This window comes from Mustelus asterias, chromosome 17, assembly GCF_964213995.1.
Source record: "Mustelus asterias chromosome 17, sMusAst1.hap1.1, whole genome shotgun sequence".
Classification (NCBI taxonomy): domain Eukaryota; kingdom Metazoa; phylum Chordata; class Chondrichthyes; order Carcharhiniformes; family Triakidae; genus Mustelus; species Mustelus asterias.
The window spans coordinates 72,454,355-72,471,816 of record NC_135817.1 but is presented as its reverse complement, the minus strand read 5'-3'; the positions used below and the strand labels follow the sequence as shown (position 1 = coordinate 72,471,816).

The 17,462-nt window shown below is 43.3% G+C and overlaps 1 protein-coding gene across 1 annotated transcript in view; it reads left to right on the top strand.

Moving 5' to 3' along the window:
• The window catches only part of gpa33a (glycoprotein A33 (transmembrane), paralog a), a 48,261-nt gene that overhangs the window by 14,044 nt on the left and 16,755 nt on the right, over window positions 1-17,462 (top strand). Inside the window, 3 exon segments of the mRNA XM_078232960.1 lie at window positions 2,400-2,566; window positions 7,433-7,646; window positions 11,966-12,130. Of these exon segments, the coding sequence (XP_078089086.1) occupies window positions 2,400-2,566; window positions 7,433-7,646; window positions 11,966-12,130 (546 nt within the window).

Here is a 17,462-nt window from a genome sequence, read left to right as displayed (position 1 = left end):
AAATCCAATCACCTTGCTGCATGATGCTAATTTATGTCATGAGTAGGCAGTGATAATTGAAGAAAGAATGTGTGTTATAGAACAAAGAACAAAGAACAATACAGCACAGGAACAGGCCCTTCGGCCCTCCAAGCCCGCGCCGCTCCCCGGTCCAGGATTGAATCCTGAATCCAGGATCCCCGCCCAATTTTCCAGCCTATCTACATACCAATATCCTATCCACCGAGCTGTCCCTCACAGCTACGATGCTTTGTTCATTACAACCTATTAACTTACCCCCACCCCCCCATTCCAGACCATGTGATCTCCAGGGAGAGGCGAAAACCCAGAGTGAAAAACCCCAGGGCCAATATGGGGAAAAAAAAATCTGGGAAATTCCTCTCCGACCCCCTGAGGCGATCGAAACGAGTCCAGGAGATCACAATGGCCCCGATTGGAAAATGCTTCCCAACCCTAGTCATTTCCACTTCCACGAACACCATATGAATTCCCTGCCCCCGAGACAGGTTCCCAACTATCCGCAGTCTCACTCTGTACTGGCACCAGCAAGATGATCGTAGAATGAAGCCTTGAAACGAGAAACCAGGAACAATTAGCCCGCGCCGCTCCCTGGTCCAAACTAGACCACTCTTTTGTATCCCTCCATTCCCACTCCGTTCATATAGCTGTCTAGATAAGTCTTAAACGTTCCCAGTGTGTCCGCCTCCACCACCTTGCCCGGCAACACATTCCAGGCCCCCACGACCCTCTGTGTGAAATATGTCCTTCTGATATCTGTGTTAAACCTCCCCCCCTTCACCTTGAACCTATGACCCCTCGTGAACGTCACCACCGACCCGGGGAAAAGCTTCCCACCGTTCACCCTATCTATGCCTTTCATAATTTTATACACCTCTATTAAGTCTCCCCTCATCCTCCGTCTTTCCAAGGAGAACAACCCCAGTTTCCCCAATCTCTCCTCATAACCAAGCCCCTCCATACCAGGCAACATCCTGGTAAACCTCCTCTGTACTCTCTCCAAAGCCTCCACGTCCTTCTGGTAGTGTGGCGACCAGAACTGGACGCAGTATTCCAAATGCGGCCGAACCAACGTTCTATACATCTGCAACATCAGACCCCAACTTTTATACTCTATGCCCCGTCCTATAAAGGCAAGCATGCCATATGCCTTCTTCACCACCTTCTCCACCTGTGACGTCACCTTCAAAGATCTGTGGACTTGCACACCCAGGTCCCTCTGCGTCTCTACACCCTTTATGGTTCTTCCATTTATCGTGTAGCTCCTCCCTACATTATTCCCACCAAAATGCATCACTTCGCATTTATCAGGATTGAACTCCATCTGCCATTTCCTTGCCCAAATTTCCAGCCTATCTATATCCTTCTGTAGCCTCTGACAATGTTCCTCACTATCTGCAAGTCCTGCCAGTTTTGTGTCGTCCGCAAACTTACTGATCACCCCAGTTACTCCTTCTTCCAGATCATTTATATAAATCACAAACAGCAGAGGTCCCAATACAGAGCCCTGCGGAACACCACTAGTCACAGGCCTCCAGCCGGAAAAAGACCCTTCCGCTACCACCCTCTGTCTTCTATGACCAAGCCAGTTCTCCACCCATCTAGCCACCTCCCCCTTTATCCCATGGGATCCAACCTTTTTCACTAGCCTACCATGAGGGACTTTGTCAAATGCTTTACTAAAATCCATATAGACAACATCCACGGCCCTTCCTTCGTCAACCATTTTGGTCACTTCTTCAAAAAACACCACCAGGTTCGTGAGGCATGACCTCCCCCTCACAAAACCATGTTGACTATCGTTAATGAGTTTATTCCTTTCTAAATGCGCATACATCCTATCTTTAAGAATCTTCTCCAACAACTTCCCCACCACGGACGTCAAGCTCACCGGCCTATAATTACCCGGGTTATCCTTCCTACCCTTCTTAAATAACGGGACCACATTGGCTATCCTCCAATCCTCTGGGACCTCACCTGTGTCCAGTGACGAGACAAAGATTTGCGTCAGAGGCCCAACGATTTCACCTCTCGTCTCCCTGAGCAGCCTTGGATAGATTCCACCAGGCCCTGGGGATTTGTCAGTCTTTATATTCTCTAACAAACCTAACACTTCCTCCTTTGTAATGGAGATTTTCTCCAACGGTTCAACACTCCCCTCCGAGACACTCCCAGTCAACACATCCCTCTCCTTAGTGAATACCGACGCAAAGTATTCATTTAGGATCTCCCCTACCTCTTTGGGCTCCAAGCATAAGTCCCCACTTTTGTCCCTGAGATATCTGGGCCAGCGTTTAATCTTGTTGAAAAAGGATAGCACCTGATGTGGTAGAGATTCACGTGGACCTAACTGCATTTTTCCTCCTTTTTAAATTCTACAGTGCTAACAGCTGTGAATGCAATTGATGTCATCACCCCTACGGATGCATTGGAGGTTGCCAGAGGTGGTAATGTGCGGTTAAGTTGTAAATATGTTTCAACTGTGCTATCCAGAGATGGACTTAATATTCAATGGTTTAAACACCCAGACCAACCAGATAGCGACTTGGTAAGTGTAAGCCTTGGATTTTAATCCCTTCATTGTGGATGGCTGTGCTCTCGTGCCTTGACCGCTAAGCTCTGGAATTTCCTTCCTATGCCTTTTTACCTCACTTTTTCCTCATTTAAGATGCTTCTTAAAGTCTACCAACGTTTTGGTCATTTGACCAAATATCTCCTCATGTGGCTCAATGTTCTACTTTGTTTTATGAGAAATGCCCTTGTAATGTTTTATTGCATTAAAGTCACTATAAATATAAAAGCCAAGTTACTGCAGATGCTGGAATCTGAAACCGAAAGAGAAAGCGTTGGAAAATCTCAGCAGGTCTGGCAGCATCTGTAAGGAGAGAAATGAGCTGACGCTTCAAGTCCAGATGACCCTTTGTCTAAGCTTTGACGAAGGGTCATCTGGACTCGCAACGTCAGCTCTTTTCTCAACTATGTAAATATAAATGGTTTTTCTAATGGGAAAGTTGTACTTTTGGAATTAAATGGTTACAAATGTAATTGTTGCTAACACTGTTTTTTGAATCATTTGAAGTACTGAATTGAAAGAGGATTGCAGGTGAACTGGATTAGCATTCGTGACAGTCAGAATTTACCCTCAGTAACATGCCACTTTATAATGGGCCAGATCGTACAGTGAGCAGCAATTCTTCAGCGTGACTAAGCTGACACCCTACTGAGTTGAGACTTGTCATCGCCAGGGGCAGGATATATGGGGGGGCGGGCAGATGCAAAAAAAAACATTGTCGTTACTATTGTCAGCTATTTTGCTTGGAGGGAAAGGCGATACACAGCAACCTGCCAAATTCAGACAGAAGGCCCATTGATCTTTTAATGAGCTTGACAAGTCATCAAAGGCCAATTTGGAAATGTTCATAGAATCATAGAATCCCTACAGTGCAGAAGGAGGCCATTCGGCCCATTGAGTCTGCACCGACCACAATCCCACCCAGGCCCTACCCCCACATATTTTACCCGCTAATCCCTCTAACCTACGCATCTCAGGACTCTAAGGGGCAATTTTTTTTAACCTGGCCAATGGACTGTGGGAGGAAACCGGAGTACCCGGAGGAAACCCATGCAGACACGAGGAGAATGTGCAAACTCCACACAGACAGTGACCCGAGTCGGGAATCGAACCCGGGACCCTGGAGCTGTGAAGCAGCAGTGCTAACCACTGTGCTACCGTGCCGCCCCGTGTTGTAGGAAGGCCTGGGTTACATGATAGATCAGTCAAAGGAAGCAGCAAAACAGTCACGAAATATGGCTGCACCATTCAGTTGGGTGGAGGGTTCATGGCTGAGAGGGTAACGGGTGTTCTGAGCATGCTTGAGCCATAGTGACTCTCCAGGGAACATTGGCCAGACGAGCCAGGGATGGCAGAGTCCAGTAAGCTTTGGTAGTCCAGCTGAGCATTCAGTGAACTGCTAAAATGAAGTTACCTGAAAACGTTGGTTGCTTCCATTTGGGCAAATGTTATCTGAGATTTGGGCTCTCATTGAGGGAGGCCTTAGGCCTCATAGTATTGCCCAGCATGCTCTACCTTTTAAAGTCACTGTTGCCTTGAACCTTTTCACCTGTAGCTCATTCCAAGAATCGGCTGTAGATGTTTACACCTTTCAAATGACAGCACACAATTGCATCTCAAGTGCTTTGAACTCCACGGAGATCATTAAAAGGAAATTTGAATGCCCAGCTTTTAATTGAAAAAACTATGCCACAAGGTTTAGTGTTTTAAACAAAAACATTTAATGTTCATGAATTAAGCAAAGCAAGTACTAACACAGCACTATTTAATTTGTGAAGCCTTCATTACTTGGATTTGAAAACCTCAACAGACCACTTTCAGTTCTGTTTTTGACTCTATTTGAGAGATCCATTATGCTTTCTAAGATCATGTAATTTCTTTCGCTTCTCCTTGGACCAAACAATAGGGTGCCACAGCTCTCAGGAATTCACTTTGATTATCTTCAGTTTCCCAGTCTGGCACTTACACTTCCAGAGCACTCCCATTGTGAACATTCCATTGTTGATCCCTTTCACAGGCTTTACCAGGCAGATCTGACAATTTTAATTCTTCTTGTACTTGGTTCTTTCATTCTGAGCATGAGTCCCACTTGTAATTTGTACTTAGTTGCTCCAACTCGGGAACATCTCTTCCTAATGGCCTCTCTGCTACTTGTTCTGACTGTTGGGAGATGCACCATCGCCTTCTCACAGTCTTTCAAACTGACTCCTGGCATCTCTCTCTGCCACATCCGTTTACTCTCTGCCTCTCCAAAAGACTGCCTTCGTGAAATCTATTCCCATGGCAACATGGCATACCTGGGATGTTCAGATCATTTCAACTAATTCATTTCAATTTTCAACCTTTGATCTGAAAAGCATATGAATATTAAGTAGAAGCAACATTTTTTTTACCATTTGCTTCTCAAATATTTATTTGATCTGGGATCCACGGTGATAATTTAACATCTTAAGAGGGCAACTGGAGACATTTCGTCTCTGCCAAGTACCTCAGGAAGGCATTGGATGGTAATTATCTTAGGGGTGTTTACCAATTTATCAAACCCAGGCCTTTTCCACTTATCTTACATTTAACAGTTTAATCCCCAAACTAAAAGTTATATTTCTAAAGCATTTGAAAATGACTAATTTCATGCTTCATAATGCTGATTTGAGACAATCTGTGTGTGGCCAGTGAGAATCATTAACAGGAACCGCTTCCATTTCCTAAGTGTTCAACTGCTCTGTGATTACTAGCTTGATGCCTGTGTGTGCTTGCCATCCTGGCAGCTGCCTTCATTGTCTGGGTGTCCTGGAGCTCCTCATGTCACCACCCAACCTCCATGGATGGGTTCTTAGGGACAAGGCCATTCCTTGAAGAGCTAACTGCTAACCCTTTGCATGACCCCCAACAAAGCTATCTATTCACCAGGACCAACAACATGCCTCTGAAGATGGGAGTTCTGATGCCTCAAGTGTCTTGCACATTGTGCTGGTTCACCTTATTCTCTATATCTTGGCCTGGAAGAGGGTGAGGCGCTAGAGAGGAAGGTGAGGAGGAGGAAGATGCAGAGCAAAATGGTCCCCATGCTGAGCAGGGAAATGTCCGGGGTGGCTTGAGAGTGAAATCTGTCATTAGGATGGTGTCAGTGCAAGGGCACATCTGATGAAGTGCATTTCACCTAATTGTTCTGTTACTGTGTCATTTTGAGTACAGTCTGTTCTTGTAAGCCTTTTCTCCTATGTTATTGTATTCTTGGTGTCTGTCCATTCAGCTCGGAGAAGTATGAAATTTCCAATACTCTGCAGGGATATTTCTTTATTGCCTCCAGCAGCCAATTGAATTTGGCTGGAATTTTGTACATTATAGTGTACACATTGGGAATGGTGTTTGTGTCTGAGAGTCAGAGAAAAAAATGGTGAGAAATCCATTGCTATCTTTTTGGATGTAATTCTGGGATTTCAAGAGTTACGGAAATTTAAAGTTGAAGCTGGAATTAAGCAGTTTCCTCTTGGTATATGTTTTTCTAAATTCATCCTTGGGATGTGGGTGTCGCTGGTTAGGTCAACAATTATTGCTCATTCCTAATTGCCCTCGAGAATGTGGATAGAGAATATTTGTACGCGTGACTTGTATTGCATTTGACATTGTGATACAGATGATGTGCCAATATCTACAATAATCTTGAGGAGATGACAGCTATTGTGTTCAATTTGCAGTGGACAAGGCTTTGGAGGTGAAACTCTTTTTTAAGGCTGTGGCAGAAACAAGTAACCAGAAATCATCTGCCCATTTCATAGCACGCGACCTCAGTTGGGCATGGTGGGCAGCAGGCTGCCAAAGTGCTCCTGCCTGTTTTCATGCTTACTTCACAATTCAATAGGATTTTAGAGAAAGTCATGTATCAGGGTTCTCTGACTACCTATAGACTGTTGAAGCAACTGTTGCGATGGGTAATTCGTCCAATATGGATTTCCTAGTTGTAGGGCGGCACGGTGGCACAGTGGTTAGCACTGCTGCCTCTCGGCGTCAGGGACCCAGGTTCGATTCCCAGCTTGTGTCATTGTCTGTGCGGAGTCTGCATGTTCTCCCTGTGTCTGCGTGGGTTTCCTCCGGGTGCTCCACTTTCCTCCTACTGTCTGAAAGACGTGCCGGTTAGGTGCATTGACCCGAACAGCCAGTGGAGTGTGGCGACTAGGAGAATTTCACAGTAACTTCATTGCAGTGTTAATGTAAGCCTTACTTGTGACTAATAAATAAGCTTTAGAGCTTTATTTATCTTATTTATGTTCTGTTTATTATGTGCCACAGATTTTTAAAGTTTATTTATTCGTGTCACAAGTAGGCTTAGATTAACACTGCAATCAAGCCACTCTGGTGCCTGTTCTGGTTAACTGAGGGAGAATTTAGCGTGGCCACTTCACCTAACCTGCACATCTCTGGACTGAGAGGAAACCGGAGCACCCAGAGGAAACCCTCGCAGACACTGGGAGAATGTGCAGACTCCACACAGACAGTGACCCGAAGCCAGAGTTAAACCCCGGTCTCTGGCGCTGTGAGGCAGCAGTGCTAACCACTGTGCCGCCCGATTTTCTGCATTGAACCTCTTAATGATCGACAAATAGGAGTTTGTGTTTAATACACCACCGTTAAAAGGGAGTGAAATAGTGCAGCATGAGACCTACTTAAATCCACTAAGCAAATCACCACAACACATCAATCCTAATCATCAGGATTGTGTAATTCCATAAAAAGAGATTCTTGAAAGGGTTCTGAATGAGGAACAGTCCTCTGAATATTGAAGCTTAATAAGCTCTGTGTATATATGCTGTTTGCTGATTTTAACCTTTTTTTCAAAAATAGATTAATGTAATTATGTACTTTTATGGTGGAATCCGTAAACTTGGAAATAATTACATGGACAGAGTGAATTTCACAGGAGACATTGATAAGAATGATTGCTCAATCCAGATCAGCAAATTGGTTATGGAAGACAGTGGATTCTATGGGGTTGAAGTTAGAAACCCTTTGGATTTAGATGGCAACCGCGATGGCAGAATAGATGTCACTGTACTGGGTAAGAGTTTCTGCTTATTTCTATAAGTAGTAATGATATTAGCATTTATTTATTCGCATAAGCACAATTCCAGTCATTGAAAGGAAAAGGATTAGTTCATGATGTATACTTATGGCTATGAACCATATTACAGCTCTTCAAAACAGCCTGTCAGCTAATAGAACCATAGAAAAGTTACAGCACAGAAGGAGGTCTTTCAGCCCATCTTGTCTGTGCCAGCCCGAGGACACCCAGATGCCATTTCTAATCCCGCCTTCCTGCACCTGGCCCATAGCCCTCTAGATTACAGCACGTAAGGTGCAGATCCAGGTACTTTTATAAAGAGTTTAGGATCTCTGCCTCCTTCAGCTACTCGGGCAGTGAATCGCAGACACCCACCACCCTCTGCGTAAAAGAAGCTCTTCCTCATGTTCCCTCTGCACCTTCTGCCACTTGCCTTGAATCTATGTCTCCAGGTTCTAGAGTTCTCCACCAAGGGAAACAATTTTATCCTGTCCACTCTATCTCTTCCCCTCATAATTTTGTGCATGTCAATCAAATCACCCCTCAGTCGCCTTTCTTCGAAGGAAAATAAACCCAACCTATCCAAGCTCTCCTCTTAGCTACACTTTTCTATACCTGGCAACATTCTGGTAAACCTCCTCTGCACACTCTCCAGAGCAATTACATCCTTCCTGTAATATGGTGACCAGAACTGCACACACTGTTCCAGTTGTGGCCTCATCAGTGTTTTATATAATCCCGACATTTGTTCCTGATGTGGGAGAATTGTTAAGATGCCATTCGCACATTTCTTAGCTGTAAATCATCCACTCTTGTTTGCTTTGGAATTACATTTTTAGTGATTCTCAAATTGGTGCAGCATCTGTGGATTTAAAAAGCTACTTTCAGTGAACTAATGAGTTAGGGGCGGCACGGTGGCACAGTGATTAGCATTGCTGCCTCACAGCGCCAGGGACCCAGGTTCAATTCCAACCTCTGGTCACTGATTGTGTGGAGTTTGCAAATTCTCCCCGTGTCTACGTGGGTTTCCTCCGGGTGCTCCGGTTTCCTCCCACACACCAAAGATGTGCAGGTTTGGTGGATTGGGCATGCCAAATTGACTCCAGTGTCGGAGGGATTAGCAGGTTAAATGAGGGGTACGGGAATAGGGCAATCCCTGGGTGGGATTGTGGTCGGCACAGACTCAATGGACCGAATGGCCTCCTTCTGTACTGTAGGGATTCTATAATAATGTATAGTAGCTAAACTAAACCGAAAGACAATGTCGCAGATTTGTTCTCTGTATATCCTGAGTTAGTTTATAGCGACTGCAGAAGCAATGAGTGCTTTACAATGTACTTCAGTGCTCTTGACCTAAAGAAGGGAAAAGCTTTGAGCTAGAATTGCATGTGTTGAACCTGGCTTGTGTGTGTTATTTATGCTGGAGAATAACCAACATTCATAGAACTGCACTATTTTGAAGGGTGGCACTAGGAAAGATTCAGATTCACTCAATTAATTATTTTCACACCTTTTTAGTTTGCTTGATATGTTTAACTCGGGTCTGTTATAAAATGCAATGTAAATCTGTGTAAAATTTTTTACAGGTCACTGGTGCTTTAATTTATTCAATCATGAAATGTGGGCTTGGCCAGCATTTATTGACCATCCTTGGTTGCCCTTGAGGAGCTGGTGATCAGCCACTTCTTTTTTAACTGATGCAGTCCATGTGTTACACTTGTATCAACGGTGCCTTTAGAAAGGAAGTTCCAGGATTTTGAGTCAGCGACAGTGAAGGAACAGCAATAGAGTTCCAAGTCAGGATGGTGTGTGGCTTGGAGCGGAAGTTGTGAGTGGTGGCGTTCCCATGTATCTGTCCCTCTGGACCTTCTAGACGATAGTGGGTATGGGTTTGGAAAGTGCTGTTGAAGGAGGCCTGGTGATTTGCTGCAGTGCATCTTGTAGATGCTGCCTGTGTACTGATAGTGGAAAGAATGAATGTTTAACGTGTTGGATAGGATGCCAAGCAAGCACACTGCTTTGTCCTGGATGCTGCTGAACTTCTTGAATATTATTGGGGTTGCATTCATCCAGACAACCCTTCACACTCCTGACTTGTGCCTTGTGGATGCTGGATAGGCTTTGGGGAGTCAGGAGATGAGTTGCTGTCTGCAGAATTCCAAGCCTCGATTGTGCCCATCGAGCCACAGTATTCATGTGGCTGGTCCAGTTCAGTTTCTGGTCAGTGGTAACCCCCCAGGATGTTGATGGTGGGTTACTCAATAATGATAATGCCATTGAATGTCGAGCAGAGATAGTTAGATTCTCTCTTATTTGGAAAAGGTCACTGCCTTGGTACTTGTGTGGTACCAACTGTTACATGGCACTTAGCAACCCAATGCTATCCAAATCTTGCTGCACCCAGGCACATACTGCTTCAGTTTCTGAGGAGGTGGTGAATGGTACTGAACATCTTGCAATCATCCATGTACATCTCTACTTCTGACCTGAAGATGGAGGGAAGATCATTGATGAAGCTGAAGATGGTTGGACTTGGGACTACTTGAGGAACTCCTGCAGTAAATTCCTGGTGTCCTGGACTTGAGCTTGGCCTCCAACAACCACAACCATTTTCCTTGGTGTTTGATATGATTCCAGCCAGAGGAGAGTTTCTTCTTTGATCCGCATTGACTTCAATTTTGCAAGAACTCCTTTATGTCATGCTTGGTCAAATGCTGTTTTTGTGGGGAATCCTAGAACGCGGGGCACAGTTGAAGATACAATGTCTCCCATTTAAAGTGGAGATGAGGAAGAATTTCTTGGTCTTTGGATTTCTCTGAGGAGTGAAGGTTATATTGAGGGCTGCGTTGGACAGACTTTGTTCATAAGGGAGTCGAGGGTTACAGGAGACAGTCAAGAAAGTGGAGTTAAGGTCACAATCAAATCAGCCCCGAGTGTACTCGTGCTCCTATTTCTTATGTCCTGTTTTTATCAGGTCTGATATTAGTGATCAATATTACTTTTAGCCATCTCAAGACATTAAGATTAAATCAAACAGTGTTTTCTTCTTTTTCCTCTCTTTCTCTTCCCATCTCCCACAAATCACTCACCTGATGAAGGAGCAGCGCTCCTAAAGCTCATGATACCAAATAAACTTTAACCTGTTGTGAGATTTCTTACTGTGCATCACCCACAGACAAATGTAATCTCCTTCTAGTGCCTGATGTCGGTCGTTTTAAAATTGAGTTTAAGAACTGGAATACTGAGCAATAAAATAAAAGTAGTTTAGATTCTGGACACTTGTGTTTTCAAATAGGAATTGTAAATGCTAAGAGTATCAACTACAACAGAAAATGATATCCCTTGCAGTTTGTCTGTTAGTCATTCTCCGATTTTATGAGCAATATTCGGATTGCACTGTGGCCTTGTTCCTTCCCACCCAAGAAACCTCCTCCAACCCTTCTACAAGATCTATGCGCTCATCCAAGTGTGCCCGCTTGTGCATCGCTAATTTGTTTTTAGCCATGCACGGGCTCTCTGAGCCACAAGCACTGGAATTATGTGTCCAAATATCCACTCACTCACATACACTCATGCACTCACTCCAAGCTTTTGATTACGTGCTTTGTTTGACTGACAATCTTTGTGGTGTGCCTTGGCATGTCAAAGACATTGGTCCAGATCTTCCAGTCTTCAGAATGTTTGATCCTGGAGGTACCCTAAAAGGTCCACAGGCAGGGCTCCCCGGAAGTCCCCACGTAAGGACCACACGGGAGTTATCCAGGATGTTTCAAGTTGCGTTGGTCAATAACCTAGAACGCTCCCAAAACTCTGATTTAAGTCAGAGATCGGATAGTCCTGTCACTCTTAGCAGAATAGTTACCCAGGAAAAGCTAGCAGGATTAAAACTCATGAGTAACTGGTGGCTTCACTTTCCCTGGTGAAACTACATCGACTGCAGATCTGTCCCATCCCGCCCGCCCTGGAAATCGTAGCAGGCGGGACACCGACCAAACAAAGGTCCAGTGGGATTTTCCAATTTTGGGGCAAGCGCGGCTGGAAATCCCACCCTGAATATTTGCCAGAGGAACCGGGTTGCTAATTCAAGTAAGAAATGTGTAGCTTCAACCCGAGGTAAGTTAAAAAGAAGTGGCAATCTGATGGTAAACGGAAGGTTTGGCCCGATGATATAAATGCGACTCGTTGTATAATGCACCTGAGAAAATTATTTCAGAGCAATGTACTAACAGTTTCATGGCAACTGCTTTTGAGAGATAAATGGGGGGGCTGGGGGTTTGGAAAACTCCTGAATAATTTATACTGACTTTGATTTCCAGTGCCTCCATCAAAACCAATTTGTGCAATCGAAGGAAAAGCTGAATATGGACAAAATGTTAAACTGACCTGTCACTCCAAGGAAGGATCTCCAAAACCAACCTACTCTTGGCAGAGTTTCAGTGGACAAAATCAGCTCAGACAATTGCCCCGTCTGTCCTCTGTGGGTTAGTAGCAGTTGTTGCCAATTGTATCTAAACCTGAATATCTTGGGTCTGTCTTGCTGGTATTTCAAAATTGCTTCTCCTAGATGTTAAGGCAATCTTATTTCCATGTCAGTGTTTTTATTATAAAGTTATCTTTGCCATTTTATAATCTTCCTGTTGGCATAAGACCAGAAGACACGAGCAGAATTAGGCCACTCGGCCCATCGAGTCTGCTCCGCCATTCAATCATGGCTGATATTTTTCTCATCCCCATTCTCCTGCCTTTTCCCCATAACCCCATCAAGAACCTATCTATCTCTGTCTTAAAGACACTCAATGACCTGGCCTCCACAGCCTTCTGCAGCAAAGAGTTCCACACATTCACCACTCTCTGGCTGAAGAAATTCCTTCTCATCTCTGTTTTAAAGGATCGTCCCTTTAGCCTGAGGTTGTGCCCTCTGGTTCTACTTTTTCCTGCTAGTGGAAACATCCTCTCCAAATCCACTCTATCCAGGCCTCGCAGTACCCTGTAAGTTTCAATAAGATCCTCCCTCATCCTTCTAAACTCCCAACAAATACAGACCCAGAGTCCTCAACCGTTCCTCATACGACAAGCTTTTCATTCCAGGGATCATTTCTGTGAACCTCCTCTGGATCCTTTCCAAGGCCAGCACATCCTTCCTTAGATATGGGGCTCACAATATTCCAAATGGGGTCTGACCAGAGCCTTATACAGCCTCAGAAGTACATCCCTGCACTTGTATTTTAGCCCTCTCAACATGAATGCTAACATTGCATTTGCTTCCTAACTGCTGACTGAACCTGCACATTAACCTTAAAAGAATCTTGAACAATGACTCCCAAGTCCCTTTGTGCTTCTGATTTCCTAAGCATTTCCCACATTTAGAAAATAGTCTATGCCTCCATTCCTTCTTCCAAAGTGCATAACCTCACACTTTTCCACATTGTATTCCAACTGTCACCTCCTTGCCCACTCTCCTAACCTGTCCAAGTCCTTCTGCAGCCCACCTGTTTCCTCAATACTATCTGTCCCTCTACATATCTTTGTATCATCTGCAAACTTAGCAACAGTGCCTTCAGTTCCTTTCTCCAAATCGTTAATGTATATTGTGAAAAGTTGTGGTCCCAGCACCGACCCCTGAGGCACACCACTAGTGCCATCCTGAAAAAAAACCCCTTTATCCCCATTCTCTGCCTTCTGCCAGTCAGCCAATCCTCCATCCATGCCAGGATCTTACCCTTAACACCACGGGCACTTAACTTATTTAACTCTCCTATGCATCATAAATTAGATCAATTTTGTGGCCACTCTTTGGATTCCAACCGTGTCATGAATATTTCACTCGTTTGGCTTTTGTTTTTGGCATTTAAAAACTAACTTTGTCAAAACTGCTTTGTATACTGGCAGACATCACAGATTCATGTCTTTATATCTAGAGGTCAATAACGTCGGACATAATGGCCGATTTCCACTTTGGGTGTAATGGATGATCTCGGCACAAAATGTGCTCAAACTCATTTGTAAAATCTTCCATGAACCATCACACTTGGGCAGTGTTTTAGAAAGGAATTTTAAAAAAAAACTTTTTAAACTCTGCATGTATTTAAGTGTGGTAACTTGGTACCATTTAATTAAAAATGCTTATTTAGTTGTGATAAACCCCTTCAAAGCTGTATTAATCAATGTCCAGTCCACCATCTGTGAGTAATCTTGTTTTTAATAACTTGAGCTGACATTAAAAAAAAGCTATCCCAGAACAATTTGCTATTTATTCTGGTCAACAGCGGTCAGTGTCGTAGTGAGAGAAAGCGTACTCAAATATGCCTATTAGTATTTTTGGACCAAAAAGGATCAACTTAATTGAAGAGCTTCCTTGAAGGGCTGCAAATGAATGCAATTAGCAGAGCTGCCAATGGTGATTAATTCCATGCAGGGCTGGTTTTGTGGGTGCGATTGGCTTTTTCAACTAGCGCAAGTGATTTTGGAAGTTCTATTTGTGCTTCTCTTTAAGACAGAAATAAATAGGTTCTTGATTAATAAGGGTATCGGGGGTTATGGGGAAAAGGCAGGAGAATGGGGATGAGAAAAATATCAGCCATGATTGAATGCCGGAGCAGACTCGATGGGCCGAGTGGCCTAATTCTACTCCTATGTCTTATGGCCTTATGAATGTAATTTATGTTTAAACTTGTGCACTGGTTTGGTCAATTTTAGACAAATTGCATTGAAGAGAAGCAAGCGCAACAGGGAGGAAACTGCAACATGTTAGCTGATATGCCTTTGTGCAGCATCAGTGTATGAATCATAGCATCTTTATTGGTGTAAAACAAAGAAGGAAAAAGCTTTCAAAATGACTAATTGGTGAACAGTTTTTGAAACGTCCATCTTTTAAAAAAATTAAATCAGTGCAGGGCCTCCATAAAGCCTGGCACATCATGCACAGGCCATTCATCCCATTTCATCATTTGGTAGAACAATTCAAAACTAATCCTACTGCCCCAAGGTCTCACAATAGACTCCTTTTGTCTTTCTCGTGTTAAATAGTTATCCCAAAAAGAAATGATGCCCTCTGATTGAACTATTTCCTGATGCAATGCTGAGTTCCGTCAACCCTTTCCATATAGTAAATATTGTTTAGTCTTGTACAGTTTTTCTAACTTGCGTGCTATTTCTGGATTTTAATGTCTATCCTATAATGCCGTGTCTAATATTGCACACAATCTCCAATTGGCAATTTATTTTTACAATTGTCAATTACAAATGGTCTTTTGGGGGGGAAAAAATCTATTCTGGCTTTCCTCTAGTTAGCCATGCATTTCCTAAATGCTCACATATCTGTTTTTGAGTTGGGGAGTCTAAACAGAACTGATGATAGACAGACTGGTCCATAATTATTTATCTAAAGTAAAGATTATTTATTAGTCACAAGTAGGCTTACATTAACATTGAAATGCAGTTACTGTGAAAGTCCCCTAGCCGCCACATTCTGGCATCTGTTCAGGTACACTGAGGGAGAATTTAGCATGGCCAATGCACACCTAACCAGTACATTTTTCGGACTGTGGGAGGAAACCGGAGCAAACCCACACAGACACGGGGAGAATGTGCAAACTCCACACAGACAGTGACCCAAGCCGGGAATCGAACTCCGACCCTTTGATCTGTGAGGCAGCAGTGCTAACCACTGCGCCACCATCTTCTGAACAGAGGTGTTGCATTATCTACTTTCCACTTGCAAAGCATAATGTTTCTGTCATACCTTCAAGACTATCTCCTTCATCGCTCAATGGTCCCCTATTATTTTTAATTATCTTGTTTAAGAAGTGCTTGCTATTACTTTTTGTATTACTTTCCATCTTTTTGTATTCCTTTCTTGTATATCTAATCATAATTTCACTATCTTGCTAGACTTTCTAGCAGTGTTATGCCCAACATTACCATATCTCTCTCCTTTAAATTTGGTTGGTCTTGCTAATTATACATGAAACTTAATACTTTAGAGTGGACAAAATAAATGTTAAAGATTTCCAACTCCTGATCAGTCAGCCGTGTCAACTCTTCTGCCGATTTAAATTGGGGCAGATTCCCTTCTACCTTCCTGCTTCACGTTTTTCTGACTGGGCACTTTATCACTGTCCTTTCTTAACTTTTGTAATAAATGTAACTATGTTGTAATTATTATTTGCTGTTATTCTGCCTTTTGTGACAAAATTAAACAGTACATTTAATTGAATTAGGAAAAAATTGATCCTGGAATCGGCTCTGAACTCATTCTAAGATGCATTATTCATTTTGGCCACACAAATTTTCTTCTCTCTGTGTGATAAAATCTTTGAAAGGGCCCTGTATCGTTACCTTTTCCAGATCTCTACTTCTCTCTACACTCTGCCATTTGGTGTCTTGTAATCCATATCAGAAATTGTACCATTTCCTTTTCTGATACGTTAATGCAATATGGATTCTTAACAAATACCAATCCTTTGGGTACAACATTGTAGAAATTGCGGCCGGTCTCCATCCTTCCTCCCCTAGCCAGTGATGGTGTTTGGATAAAGGAGAGTCATGCACAGGACTACATAGAACATCTAATTATGACTGCAAAGCTGCCCTAACTGTAGAATCCCCCAGCACTAACACACTCCTATTACTTTATTGTAACCCTTTTTCACCCTATTAGGGTGGTGATCTACATTGTCACATTATCTCACAAGGTCATCTTTGCATTATCACCGTTCATTTCAGACTTCTAATACAACACTAAGTATCTATTGGAAAGTTTGAATAGCTCAGGAGCTTCCTGGATTGGTGCATTTTATCTTCCACTTCAGCCTTTGCAAATGGTCAGCCACTCTTTCTATCTCCCATATTCTGAGCTGTCCAGTACTGTCTCTTGAGTGGCCCCGTAGAAAAATATCCCTTTCTCAATTGAACCAGAAAACTGAATTCCCTCCGAGGGTTAAACAACACTCTCCTGTGGCTTCTCAATCCAGACTTCTCCAACATTAAGAATATAAAGGGAGACCTATCCTCCTGGCCAATGTTAAGTAGTTCTTAAATCAATTGCCAATTTGAGATGAGTTACATTTTCTAATATTTCTCTCCCTTGCATGCGACAGTTATCTTGTTAATAAATAGAATCATAGGGGAAGGCGATGGCCTAGTGGTATTATCACTTGACTATTAATTCAGAAACTCAGCTAATGTTCTGGGGATCCGGGTTCAAATCCCACCATGGCAGATGGTGGAATTTGAATTTAATAAAAAATATCATGAATTAAGAATCTACTGATGACCATTGTTGGTTGTTGGAAAAACCCAACTGGTTCACTGATGTCCTTTAGGGAAGGAAATCTGCCATCCTTACCCGGTCTGGCCTACATGTGACTCCAGAGCCACAGCAATGTGGTTGACTCTCAACTGCCCACAGAGAACTAGGGATGGGCAATAAATGCTGGCCAGCTAGCAATGCCCACGACCCATGAATGAATTTTTTTTTAAAAATCGCTATAATGCAGAAGAAAGCCATTCAGCCCATTGAGTCTGTACAGACTCTCCGACAGAGCATCTTATCCAAACTAAACCCCCGCCCTATTTCCGTAACTCCATGTATTTACCCTACTAATCCTCCTAACCTACACATCTTGGGACACTTAAGGGGCAATTGATCATTGCCAATCCACCTAACCTGCACATCTTTGGACTGTGGGAGGAAACCAGAGCATCTGGAGGAAACCAGAGCATCCGGAGGAAACCCATACAGACATGGGGAGAATGTGCAAATTTCACACAGACAGTCATGAAATAATGTTTCATTTGTTAGTCCATTTGAAT